This window comes from Lonchura striata, chromosome 5, assembly GCF_050655825.1.
Source record: "Lonchura striata isolate lonStrDom1 chromosome 5, ASM5065582v1, whole genome shotgun sequence".
Taxonomy (NCBI): Eukaryota; Metazoa; Chordata; class Aves; order Passeriformes; family Estrildidae; genus Lonchura; species Lonchura striata.
In genome coordinates this window covers 73,114,735-73,128,094 of record NC_140707.1, presented here as the reverse complement: position 1 = coordinate 73,128,094, position 13,360 = coordinate 73,114,735, and the positions used below count along the sequence as shown (strand labels likewise).

Sequence of the window (13,360 nt, the reverse complement as noted above, 5' to 3'; positions counted from 1 at the left end):
TCATCTCGTCCTGTCCCACGGGGCTGGGACACAGCTCTGAACTCGCTGTTCCCTGCCAGGGCTGGCTGCAGCAGATCCTCAGGAGCAGGGCATGGGCACAGCCCGAGGCTGCCAGGGCTCCAGGAGCCTTTGGGCAGCGCTGCCAGGGATGGACAGGGTGGGGTTGGTGGGGGTCTGGGACAGGGGTTGGGATGGGTGGTCTTTGTGGGTCCCTTCCCACTCAGGATATTCCTGATCCTGTGATCCCTGTGGGTCCCTTTAATGCCTTGAGAAGGCTGCCCTGAGCAGAGGCTGGATGGAGTCACAGAATAAATCAGGGATTTATTCAAGGATCTCCCCCATGGATCCACCTTGGGCAGCACCAGAGCCCAGCCAGGGCTGCACCCAAATGACCCAAAATGGTCCCAAAATGCACGAGCGCTCCCGGGGCTCTCCCTGGGATCAGTTCTGCTCCATTGGCACCTTGGAGTTCATTGTCCCATTCCAGCTCCAGCCCATCAGTCCCACCCTGCTGGTTTTTCTCTCTCCAGCCCACGCTGTTTGTGCTCCTGGGCTGAGGTTTGGATCATTTGTCCTTGGTGCCCAGCTGGAGCAGGAATTGTTTTGTGTCCCTGCTCTGTGCACAGAGCTCAGCATCCCCTGATCTGGAGCCCAGACCCACACACTGAAGCAGCTCAGAGTGTGAAAATATAAAAGCTAAACCTGGGGCACACTTTCCCACGCAGCATTCTGTGATTCTGTGATCCCTGTGGGTCCTTTCCCACTCATTATTCCATTATTACAAATTCTTCTCTAAGAATTGCTCGTAATTTCCTTTTCCTTCAGGTCTCTTTTTTCCTCCCGTGCCAGGTCCTTGGACTGGGTGTTATCTCTTCAGGAATGTGACCTGCACCCTTGAGTGAGAAATACCCCAAAGCAGTGTTCATCTTCTGGGATCTTTAGTGATGGCCTGAAGAATGTCAGTGTTGGTTCATTTTCCAGGTTTTCCTGAACAGCACGTGAGCAGGACTCTGGACTCAGGGTTTGCTCCGTGCAGACACAGCCTCTGACAGCTGGAACTTGAGAGGCTTGAGAGATCCAGGCTGATTCCTCTTCTGTGGCATTAATTCCCAGAAGAGCCTGGGCTGCAGATTCACCCCGGATCCTGGCAAATTACCTTCATTATTTTTCTCCCAGCTTCACACATCTGGCCTGAAAACAACCACATTCTCAACTCTGATTCTTTGGAATCACTTCCCACCCAAGGCTGTTTGGATTTGACATTATTTGGGATAGTGATTTATATCTGTCTCTCTCTCTATTTTTATATTATGCCCTTGCCCAAAACAGTTGTTTAATGATACTTATCCATATAAAACATTAACACTCTTTGGATGCTTGTCCCTGGATTCAGATTCTCTGCATCTGCTCTTGGTTGTGGCTCAGAGATGTCTTTTGTGCCTGGTACCCCACACCAAGTTCTTTTATTCTGTGCATCCCTTTCCCTACAGCAGGTAACATTTTCCTGTTGTTTTCCCCCTCACAGGCCAAAAGCAAATGAACTCCCACGAGAGCTGGTCCTTGTCACCTGAGGAGTTTGAAATATGGGACAGACTCTACAGAATTAAGGAAAGTGATGGGATAAAGGAGCCAGTGTTGCCTCGAGTTCAGTTTGAAACCCTAGAAAACCTGGAGGAAACACCAGTGAGTTCCATGCAGTGCTTCCCAGGACACGAGGCCTGAAGGATGCTGGAAATACCAGAGTTAACTCTGGATTTGAAAGAACTCTGTTACAAAAATGCCTTTTTGAGATTTACATGTGGGTTTTTGAGGTTAAGAATTTAGAAATTGGATGTTTGAAATGGGTCTTTGAGGTTGGATCTGTAAGTAAAAAGTTAGGTCTGTAAATTAAAAGTTGGGTCAATAATTTAAAAATATATTAGGAAGTCCCAGTTCTGAGACATTAAATTCTGCTCCTGTTTCTAAGAATTCCATACAGGATGCTTTATTCATAGAGTCCCAGCGTGGTTTGGGTTTAAAGGAATCTTAAACCCATCTCATTCCACCCCCAGCCCTGGGCAGTGACACCTGGGCACCTTCCCCTAGCCCAGATTGCTCCTGATGTTTTTATTTTAGTCCAAACTTAAACCTGTGTGATAATATTTAAATCCTTCTCTGCATTTCTGTGTTCATTGTCCCTGCCAGAGAAGTTTTACTAAACAAATCCCTGATAATAATATTTAAATCCTTCTCTGCGTTTCTGCATTCATTGTCCCTGCCAGAGAAGTTTTGCTCAACAATTCCCTGCTGAAAATGTTAAAATCCTTCTCTGCATTTCTGCATTCATTGTCCCTGCCAGAGAAGTTTTGCTCAACAATTCCTGCTGAAAATCTCCTTTTCCATCCCAGTTTTCCCTGCAGAAGCCCGAGGAGGGGGCAGCTCGGGAGCTCTCCCTGTCTGAGTGGAGCATTTGGCAGAATCAGCCTCTTCCCACATCCCTGGTGGATCACTCGGATCGTTGTCACCTCTTCATCAGTGCCATGGAAATGATGGAGCTGATGAGGCAGCAGCAGGTAATAAACGTGCCCAGGGACTGAATGCACAGTTAGAATAGTGTAAAAATAATGATTAAAAAAAAAAACAAAACCATAATTGTGAAATTAATTATGTGTATGTAATCTTGCTTCAAAATCTCTCTCATTGCTATGCTGTGATTCCTAATATTTTCCAGAGAAACTGTTTAAAAAAGGGGGAAAAAAACCCCAGCCTTAAATCAGTCTTTTCTTTAATGGATTCCAGTATCAGTTTGTGACAGAATGACATTAAATACAGGAGCTCCAGATGCCAAGGAGCAAAGCCACCACGAGGGATATCAGAGCTATTCCAGGAATTGGGAAGAGTTTGGTATTGTGTGTACATCAAAAGCATCCCAAGAAAGTCATGCAGGAACACATGGCATGTTTTAGGGGATTTGTTTTAGGCTTTTTGAGTTTGTCTTTTTAACTAAAAAGCCAGTTGTTCCTAAGAATTAAGGGATAAGAGAAGCTAAGCCAAACAAACATGGATGGGAACTGTCTGGGAGATGGGAATTTTGTTTTCTGACAGGGATGGATACAGAAATCCTTCTGGAAGGCACAAGGAAGTGGGTGCAGAGGTGGATGGAGGCTTCAGTTCTTCACCACCTTATTTTTCCCTCCAGCTGAGCTCCCCAAGTGTTGCCTTTCAGCAGTGGAGGTTTTTTAGGTCATCAGAAGCTGTTGCTATGCTGCCAGAGTTTCCTGAGTAATAGCAGGCTAATCAAGGAGGAGAATGGAGACATTGTAGTTGTGCTCCTTGGGTGTGAAAGGGAGGCTTGATCAGACCTGCCCAGCTCAGAAAAGCTGCTCCATCCCACCAGGAACGTTCCTGACTCCTCTGCTGTCAGGTTAGACCTTTATCTGACCCAGAGATGGGGCAACTGAGAGGCTTTTTAACAACTTTTATTCCATTTTCAGTCTCATGAGAAGGGTGAGACAATACAGATGTTATAATTCATGCTATCACAATTAGAAGCTAACTATTTCTTAATTACAATACACTATAAGTGTTTCTTGGCCTATCAGCTTTAGCTACACTATGTTGTAAATGCCTTAAAGCTAATTATCAAAAATTACTCTTTGTGGGTTTTACTACAATGCATCTTTCATAGTTCTGGTTCTCTAAAGTATTAAGTCTTATTTGTAAGGTCACCTTTTGAATCTTGTTTCCAATTTAATTTTTTTTCAACAATGTCTGTCTTATTCCATGGCATTTTTAAGTCAGTATTTCTTATTTCCAGGTTTGTATACAGATGTACACTGTGTGAGCCTTCTGCCAGCCTTTGAGAATTTTTTACAAATCTATTTCCCACACTCTGACAGTCCCTGTCCCCAGTGGGGTCAGGGACACACTGCAGAGGGAGAGGGCAGGGATGGGCACAGGAAGGATGTCACAGAATCACCAGGTTGGAAGAGACCTCCAAGACCATCAAATCCAACCCAGCCTCAACAGCTCAACTCAGCCCTGGCACCCAGTGCCACATCCAGGCTTTGTTAAACACACCCAGGGGTGGTGACTCCACCACCTCCTGGGCAGAACATTCCAGAACTTTATCACTCTTTCTGCAAAAACCTTTTACCTGATATCCAACCTGAATTTCCCTTGGTGCAGCTTGAAATGTCAGGAGGAGGGAAATGGTTCAAGAATTAGCAGGTGCCCCCTGAGCCTCCTTTTGTCCTGGCTGAGCCCCCTCAGCTCCCCTTGTGCCCCACGGGGTGAGCAGGGCTGGGTCTTCTCCATTTGTGTGAGCAGGCAGAGCTGCAGGTGTGGGGCTCCCTCTGCAGAGGAGGAATCCTCCCAGGGTGTCCCCAGGGTGCCCCAGGAGCACAGGAGGTGACCCAAGGTGACACTCATTCTTTGGAGCCTCCCAGGGAGAAACAAAGCACTGGCAGGGCTGGAGTCAGCACTGACACCAGGGTTTTAACCTGCAGGGGTTCCTGGGCTCTTTCTTACACTGAACCAACTGGTGCCAGTCCAGGGACACCAAAACTGTGCCACAAAAAGGGAAGATGCAGCATTGTCCTGATCTGATCAGGCAGCTCTGACACTGAGCTCTTGTCTGAGAGTTTCAGTAACATTCCCTCAAGTCATCCTTGCCTTCCCTGGGAGGCACTGACAGCATTCCCAAGGCTGGGAATGTTCCCACTGCAGTTCAAAATGTTCACCTGGAGGAGAGAAAGGTCCTGGGAATCCTCAGAGCCCCTGGCAGGGCCTGGAGGGGCTCCAGGAGAGCTGGAGAGGGACTGGGGACAAGGATGGAGGGACAGGACCCAGGGAATGGCTCCCACTGCCAGAGGGCAGGGATGGATGGGAGATTGGGAATTGGGAATTCCTGGCTGGGCTGGAATTGCCAGAGCAGCTGTGGCTGCCCCTGGATCCCAAGGCCAGGTTGGACACCCTGGGGCAGTGGAGGTGTCCCTGCCATGGCAGGGGTGGGATGGGTGGGATTTGGGTCCTTTCCAGCCCTTCCATGATTCTCTGGTGGAAGGGTTTGCATGGATGTGCATCCAGGCTCCTGCTATAAATATTCCATGGCTAATTGCACCCAGCTGATCTGGTGACGTTCATTTACGGTGCTTAATTACCAGAGGGGTTTAACACCAATACAAGTCAAAGCTCTTTCCTTAAATACCCAAGAGAGGGAACCTCAAACTACAATTTTATTGATGATTATCATACTGGAGGGTAAAACATAAAACCAGGCAAATCAGTATTGTACAGTGAATTACCAAATGATCTGGAAATTTCTGCTTATTTATTTCTTGGGCAGAATTTCATTCAGAGATTTGTCATGACAATACAAGCCAGCACAAGAGGTATTTTTGGGTGTTTTCTGTTAGAGAAGAAATTCACTGATGTGTGGCTTTCCTTTCCTTGTACTCAGTGATTCAAGAAATTTGTATTTTATATTATTGTTTAAATTTTGTATAATAGCTTTTAAAAAGTCAATTTAAAGGCTTTTTTTAATAGATGAAGTGAAAATGATTGCAAAAAATGATACATTGTATTTATATGCTCTTAAAATCTTAGAGAAGAAGTTGGCCCAGTCAAAAGCAAATAAAAAAGTCAACGAAGCCCCAGATGTGACCCCTGGAAAAGGCACATCCAGCAAAGCCTTTAATGCCCTGGGGGCTTTATTGCTACAGCAACGCCTGTGGGGCAGATGGGGGATTTACTCCCAGGGGGATTTTTGGTGCAGGATAGGAACTAATCAAGTTGTCCTTCTGCAAAATTATTCCATCTCTTTGAAGCATTTTTTACAAATTAAAGTCTGCTGTTTGGAAATAAGGCTGGGCAGAGTGATCCTTGTAGGGGGGTGGTGTTTGTCTGAGTTTCTCAGGGAATAGGGAAGTGCTTTGCTTTTCCTTAGGAGAGGAGGAATGCTTCATTTTAGTGTCCACAGTGGCAGGGTCACTCTGGAGCTTTCCCACTTCCAAGCTGGCAGTGGGAACTCGCAGCTTTTCACAAGAAAAACAAAATAAATCCCAAAATCCTTGGGATTGTCTCAGTTGTTCACCCTCTGACTCCACACACCTTGGGAGGAGAACATCTCCTAACCCCGGGATGACCCTGGGGCTGCTGGCTCTGGAATCAGCTGTCATTTATCATCTGGCTGGGGCTGCCTCAGGGGATCCTCCAGATGAACTCTCTGCCAGCAGGGAAAACCTTCCCAGCACACTCTGCAATCCCAGTGAACCTGGAAGGGCTTCCCAAGCTTTTGGAGTTTGAAATCAGATGTGTTTTGGGGGAAAATTTGGTGTTTTCAGCCAGCTGGACCTTTTTGCTCAGGAAACCCCAAATGAAAAGTTAAAAATGGTTCAAGTAAGGACAATCAAATGATTTTATCTGTGTTTTTTAGGCCCTCATTGCCTGTAAATTCTCTGTGATTAAAATCCTCTTCTGAGATGTGTCAAAACTTCTGCTTCCAGAAAAGGTGGAAGGGTTTGGGCTGGTTTTGAAAGGTGAGATGCCAGGGAGCCCCAAAATCTCAGCTCTCCAATTCATGTAGTTCCTATGAATTGCTTCTTCTGATCTCGTTGCTAAATTTTCTGAGTCTGAGCATTACCTGAGGCCAGGGCTGGGTTGTTCAGACCTGGAATTGCAGGTGCTTGGTGCTTTTCCTGGGGCTGGGCTTGTGCTCCCAGAGTGATTTGGGAATGGGACTGGATGGTCCAACCCCAGCCATTCCATGAATCCCTGCCCTCAGTCCCAGCTCTGCCATGCCAGTGCTAAACACAAAGAGAGCAGGGGCAGGGCATGTTCTCAGCAAATGGGATTGTTAGTATGGAATCCTGGAATGGTTTGGGTTGGAGGGACCCTAAATCCCATCCAGTGCCATGGCAGGGACACCTTCCACCATCCCAGGCTGCTCCAATCCTGTCCAGCCTGGCCTTGGACACTTCCACAGCTGCTCCAGGCACCCTGATTTATTTCCTGATGTTCTTGAACATCCACCTCTTCAGCCTCTTTATTGATCCTGCTCCCATATTTGCCAGGGCACATACCCTGGATTTTGTAATCATCTTTCTTTTTGGGGATCTTGGTTGTTTTTATTGGGTAGCAGAAGGCAAAACCCAAGAGAATGAGCAGATCTATCAATAATGTGATGCCATTAGGGAGAGAATTATCTCAGTGTGTTTGAAGGAAATTGGTGTTTCTGTGTCCCTCAGGCTTCTTCCATGACTCAACTAAACACATTTTTAAAGATCATCTCATGTAATACACTTAAACCTCCAAACCCAAGTTTTTGACAGTGCTTCTTGCCCTGAAGTGTGTTCTGGAAAGGGAGCAGTGGTGGAGCAGGGACTGATTCCAGTTCCTGGAAGGGGTGATGAGTGAAAGGCTGCTCTGAGCTCAGGGCGGGCAGCAGGGCACTCACAGGCCACCAGAACTTCGGGCACACATCACCGGTGCTGCAGCACAGCAGCAGTTCTGGCAAAATATGGAAAATATGATCAGAGAAAACTCCTGGAATCACAGAAAAGTTTGTGTTGGGAAGGAGCTGAAAGCTGTTCTGAGGCCCTGGAGGAGAGGGGATGGGGAGGGCTGGGGGGGTTTGGGTGAGGAGCAGCATCTGCTTGGCCAGAACACATCAAAGGGGGAATTCTGCGTGCTTCCACTCAAAGGACTGCTAATTGTTCCAAATCCACACTGTACCTGCCTACGGATTTATCCTGAATTCCCAAACAGCAGCAGCCCCAGGGTTCCATCAGGGTGCTGAGTCTTGTTAGAAAATGTGCATCCAAAGCAGCTCAGGGGGAGAGAGGGGGTAATTGCAATTTTGGTACTTGATACCTGAAATTTAAATACTGGGAACCAGAATGGGTATAATTACACATATATTTACATACAAAAAAATGAACATTTTAATATTGTATATTAATATAATTGCATAATATTAGAAATTATAATATTATAATACAATAAAATAATAATTTGATACATTATGTAATACATAATATTATAATAGCTATAATATAAAATACTATCATCGTTATTATAACTATATAGTTATAGTTATATAGCTATATATAGCTATATGATAATTATATAGTTAGAGTTATAATAATATTATTGTTAGATATAATAATATAATATAATATAATATAATATAATATAATATAATATAATTAATATAATATAATATATAATATATAATATATAATATTGTAATATAATGTAATGTAATATATAATGTAATATAATATATAATGTAATATAATATAATAATACATTCCATAATAATATATAATATAAATGTTATTATTGTAATAAATTAATATAATTTTCTATTTAATATTAAAATGTAACCTTTCTGTTCCTATTTTCTATGCTAAAGTATATTTTGTTTTTTCAAGTGAATGAGCGGCTCCAGGCAGGGTCACTGATTGAGTACAATAAGCTCAGAGCTGTTTTCCTGCTCCTGACCTATTTTCTGAGGAGCTGGTACACCCTGGAGCTCTGGGCGGGAGGGGAGCTGAGCAGGTACTTTAAGGTTGCACACTTGTGCCCGCTCGGGCCGAGCTGCTAATCCCAAATGTGCCCTTTCAGTGTGGCAGCACGGGCTGGCTGGGCTCGGCCTTCTGTTCGGGAGAAAGGCTCTGGGAAGTGGGGCACTTACACAAGGCCTGAGCCCAGAGCGGCTCACCCGCTCTGCCCCAGCTGCTAAATTTGGCACTGGGCTGTGCCCGGCCCCAGCGGCACTGCCAGGCTCCAGGGGGCTGTGGGGACATTCCTGGGAAAGCTCCTCTCTGATCCTGCCTGTGCTGGCATCCCACGGTCCCAGAAAGGTTTGGGTGGGAAGGAGCTGAAATCCCATCCCATCCACCCCTGCCACGGCAGGGACACTTCCACTGCCCCAGGGAGTCCAAGCCCTGTCCAGCCTGGCCCTGGGCACTGCCAGGGATCCAGGGGCAGCCCCAGCTGCTCTGGCAACTTCATTCCTTTGGGGTTTGTAGGTTTTAGGGGTTGTATTTCAGTGGGTTTGGGTTTGTAGGTTTTAGGGGTTGTATTTCCGTGGGTTTGGGTTTGTAGGTTTTGGGGGTTGTATTTCAGTGGGTTTGGGTTTGTAGGTTTTGGGGGTTGTATTTGAATGGGTTTGGGTTTGTAGGTTTTGGGGGTTGTATTTCCGTGGGTTTGGGTTTGTAGGTTTTGGGGCTTGTATTTCAGTGGGTTTGGGTTTGTTGGTTTTGGGGGTTGTATTTCAGTGGGTTTGGGTTTGTAGGTTTTGGGGCTTGTATTTCAGTGGGTTTGGGTTTGTACGTTTTGGGGGTTGTGTTTTAGATGGGTTTTGGGGTTGTAGTTCAGGCTTTGAGTTTGAAGGTTTTGGAGGTTGTGTTTTCATTTGGTGTGGGTTTGTAGGTTTTGGGAGTTGTGTTTTAGATGGGTTTTGGGGTTGTAGTTTGAGTTTTGGGTTTGGAGGTTTGGAGGTTGTGTTTTCATGGGTTAGGGTTCATAGATTTTGAGAGTTTTAGTTTGATTTGGCTTGGGTTTGGAGGGTTTAGAGGTTGTAGTTTTATTTTGGGTTTGTAGGTTTTGGCTGTTGGAGTTTAGCTCTGGGTGTGCAGGTTTTGGGGGTTGTGTTTTAAATGAGTTTTGGGGTTGTAGTTTGAGTTTTGTGTTTGAAAGTTTTAGAGGTTGTGTTTTCATTTGGTTTGGGTTTGTAGATTTTGAGAGTTTTAGTTTGATTTGGCTTGGGTTTGGAGCGTTTGGATGTTGTCGCTTTATTTTGGGTTTGTATGTTTTGGGTGCTGGGGTTTGGCTCTGGGTGTGTAGGGTTTAGGGGTTGTATTTTGATTTGGTTTGGGTTTGTAGGTTTTGGAGGTTGTAGTTTAATGGGTTTGTGGTTTGTAGGTTTGAGGTTTGTAGTTTGATGGATTTGGGGTTTGTGAGCTTTGAGGATTGTAATTTGGTTTTGAGTTTGCGGGGTTTGGGGTTAGTTTTGGGTTTGGGTGTTGTACTTTGATTTGGTTTGAGTTTGTTTGATGAGTTTGAGTTTTGTAGATTTTGGGGTTGTGCTTTGATTAATTTAGGGTTTGTAGGTTTTGGGGTTGTACTTTGGTTGATTTTGGGTTGCAGGACAATATTAGGCCAATCCTGAGCAGTGCTGCACTCTCACCCTCTCTGTGTGGGTGGGCAGGGGCAGCACCTCCTCCCATTTCACTCATGTTCAGTGGTTTGGCAGCTAATTAACCCTTAATCCCTTTAATTTCTGTCTTGTTTGTGCAACGCTGGCATGCTTGAATTGAGCCCTTGTGCAAGGGGCAGTGGTTCCTGAGATAAACCCAAACAGGCAAAACAGATAAAGCTTTATCAGCCCTGTCACTGTCACTCCAGTGCTCCTCTGCTCGGGTGGCACCTGGGCTCTCAGCCAGGTTCGGTGTTCCTCTTGGATTTCAGACACAGAATTCCACGTCTTGAGTCTGTGTTCTGACCAGGCGTGAGGAACAGGAATTATTTACAACCTGCCAGATCAAAATCATCCTAAAACCCTCTTGTGACAGTTCTTCTCCTCGCTGTTTTTACTAAGCTTTCTCCTAAAGCAGCTTCAGTAGAAAAATCCAGACTTGGAGTTACTTTGGGTATCTTTACAAATGGATGGTTTAAGCATCAGCATCTGTGTGAAATTGGTGTTGAAATGATGATGATTGATGACAAAATCTGTTAATGGTGAACAGTTTGCTTTGCCTGCTGCAACCACAGAGGATCCCCAGTCCTGTCAGGGATCAGTCTTCAAATTCCTGGAAGGTGGCTTTGGAGCCTGCTTCCAGAAATCTCTTCAGACAAGCCAATCTCTAATTATAAAGTCATTTTTCTCACCCTCTATAAAGGTACCTCGTGTAATTTCAGGGATTAAGGAATCCAGAGATTTGTCTGCCTGAACTGCCAAGAAAAGGTTGTTCTGTTCAGATCCTCCATGTCCAGGTGCTTTTCCCAAGTGCACGTTTAACAGAGCTGTTTCCTTTTGAACAGCAGATTTATAGGCACCCATGAAAGATTGGTTCAGAGTCTGTGGGGAGTTCTGCAGGAGAACAAAACCTTTGTCCCTGTTTGGAGCCTGGCTGCGAGCAGCCCTGGCTGTGCCTCTGGTAACCTCTGCCCTGTGTCCCCAGGGAGACTGCAGCTATGAGCAGGAGCTCCAGCCTCACCTGCGGATGGAAGATGTGAATGTTGCAGGGAACAGAAGGAATCCCTCCGTGGCCACCCTGCCCTGGGATCAGAGAGGTCGCTGCTCCAGGAAGGACCTGGCAAAATCCAAAGCAAAACCATTCCCACCCGATGCAGCTGATAACGACAGTGAGCTCTTCACCACCTTTAAAATAACCAAACCCAAGGCTCCCAGAAGAGCTCCTGCACTCAGTGAGGAGCTGCCTGTGCTGCCTCAGGGTCCTCCTGCCCCTCCCTCAGGAGCAAGGCTTGCTGTGGCTGGACACTCTCACCCGGGCAGTGACAAGGACGAGGAGCTGGAGGTGACGTTTGACTTAAATGCGTTTATTGACCTGTGTGACAACAGTGACAGCCCTGGAAGCCCTGCCAGCCCAGCAGCACAGGAGAGCAGCCCTGCAGGTAAAGCCTGTGGGAGGATCCACAGGGACTCGGGGTATGAGACCTCCCCCATAGCCCCAGACCTGTTTTATCTCCCCGAATCCTGCAGGGATTCCTTCATGCTCCTGGGGCCGCCCCAGGAGCCCCCAGAGCTGGAGCAAACATTTTCCCAGGTGCAAAGGCTTCTGTCACAGCCCCCTCCCTCTGGGGATGAACTGGAGCGTTTGGAGAGCATGATGAGAGATGAAGGAACAAGATCACCTTCCCCAAATGTTCTGCCTGATGGACATTCAGAGGCACTGCAGGACAGCATCTCTCCTGCGTCCCCAAAAGCTGATCCTTCACTGCTGCTCCTGGAGAACCCCAAAGTGACAGTTCCCAGGGAATTCTGTGCCTCAAGAAGTGCCCATTTGTCCAAAACTGTGTCATCTACTAAAGCTGCTGCTGTTGAAGAGGAGCAGCTCTGGAACGACAGCTTTGATGGATTGTTTGACAGTGAGGAATTCCCTGAAATCCCAAACAACGCTCCCTGCAGGGACCACCCCATGACAAACGGCCCTCCAAAGGATCCTTTCCTTCCCAAGGACACAGCAGAGGCTGCCCTTGACGTTCCTGATGTGGAGCAGAGTCTCCATTTGTTTGAGGATGAGGCTGGTGAGGACCTGGGCGAGGGCAGCCCCACGAGCACTGAGCCTCCAGCCAGGGCAGGTGCAGCTGGGGCCATCCCTGGGACAGAGGGGGAGCCAGGCAGGGAATTCCCGGGTGTGAGCCCCACCCAGCCCTGCAGGGAGCCCACGGCAACATCGGGAGTGGCCCTGGGGGAGGATGATCCCTACGACTGCTCCCAGGACCTGTTCTCCGTGACCTTCGACCTGGGCTTCTCCATCGAGGACAGCGGGGATGAAACCCCTGAGGAGAGCAGGGATGCTGGTAACCCCAAACTGAACGGGGCCCTGGGCAGTGCCCCGGGGGCTGGATCCACTGAGGATGCAAAAATGTCCCTGAGTGATGGCTCCAGGCTGGAAACCTCGCCAGGGTGGGACTGCAGAAGGCTGGAGAGAAGGGACGTGTCCACGCCGTTGTCATGGCAGAGCAGGGGCAGGCATGGCAGGGAGGGGACCGAGGGTGCTCCTGCTGCAGGGGCTGTCCTCAGGCCAGCAGGCAGCAGAAGGGGAATGGAACCCCCAGAACCTTTGCCTTCAGCACTTCTGACCCCAACAGGCAGGAAGGATGTGAATATGAAAGCTGTCAAAAGAATTCCTATGAAAGTCTTGCCGAATGCCAGGGAGCAAGTTCCAGGAGTGCCTCCTGTAGATCAAGTCAAAGAAAGCCCATGGAGGCAGAACTTTGGGAGGTCAGCCATGGATTCCCCTTCAGGAAGGACAGAAAGCCTGGAAGACTCCAAACTCCATGGATCCCGTGGGTCTCCTGCTGCAGGTAGGGAATTTCCTGGGACAGGAGTGAGACCTTCACGGTTAGGAAACAGGATCCAGGGTCTTTTGGATCCTCCCTTTGGTGTTATGGCTGGGCTGGGAAGGTGGAAAGGAAGAGGAACAAATGCTGGAAGTTGGGTCAATGAGGGGACATTCCCTGTGTCCTGTCCCTCCATCCCTTGTCCCCAGTCCCTCTCCAGCTCTCCTGGAGCCCCTCCAGGCCCTGCCAGGGGCTCTGAGCTCTCCCTGGAGCTTCTCCTCTCCAGGGGAACATTCCCAGCTGTCACAGGGGTTTGTGTCACAAAGCACTGCCACAACTCTGCCTC

At 47.4% G+C, this 13,360-nt stretch overlaps 1 protein-coding gene across 2 annotated transcripts in view; it reads left to right on the top strand.

The window, feature by feature from the left end:
• Nucleotides 1-13,360, top strand: part of FANCM (FA complementation group M) — a 58,083-nt gene that overhangs the window by 35,582 nt on the left and 9,141 nt on the right. For both annotated transcript variants that reach the window (XR_014955868.1, XM_085581067.1), the window contains exons 12-14: nt 1,526-1,683; nt 2,388-2,552; nt 11,169-13,038. Coding sequence is in view for 1 of the 2 variants with exons in the window: in XM_085581067.1 (XP_085437193.1) it covers nt 1,526-1,683; nt 2,388-2,552; nt 11,169-13,038 (2,193 nt within the window). In the remaining variant the exon portion in view is untranslated. The remainder of the gene's footprint in view (nt 1-1,525; nt 1,684-2,387; nt 2,553-11,168; nt 13,039-13,360) is intronic.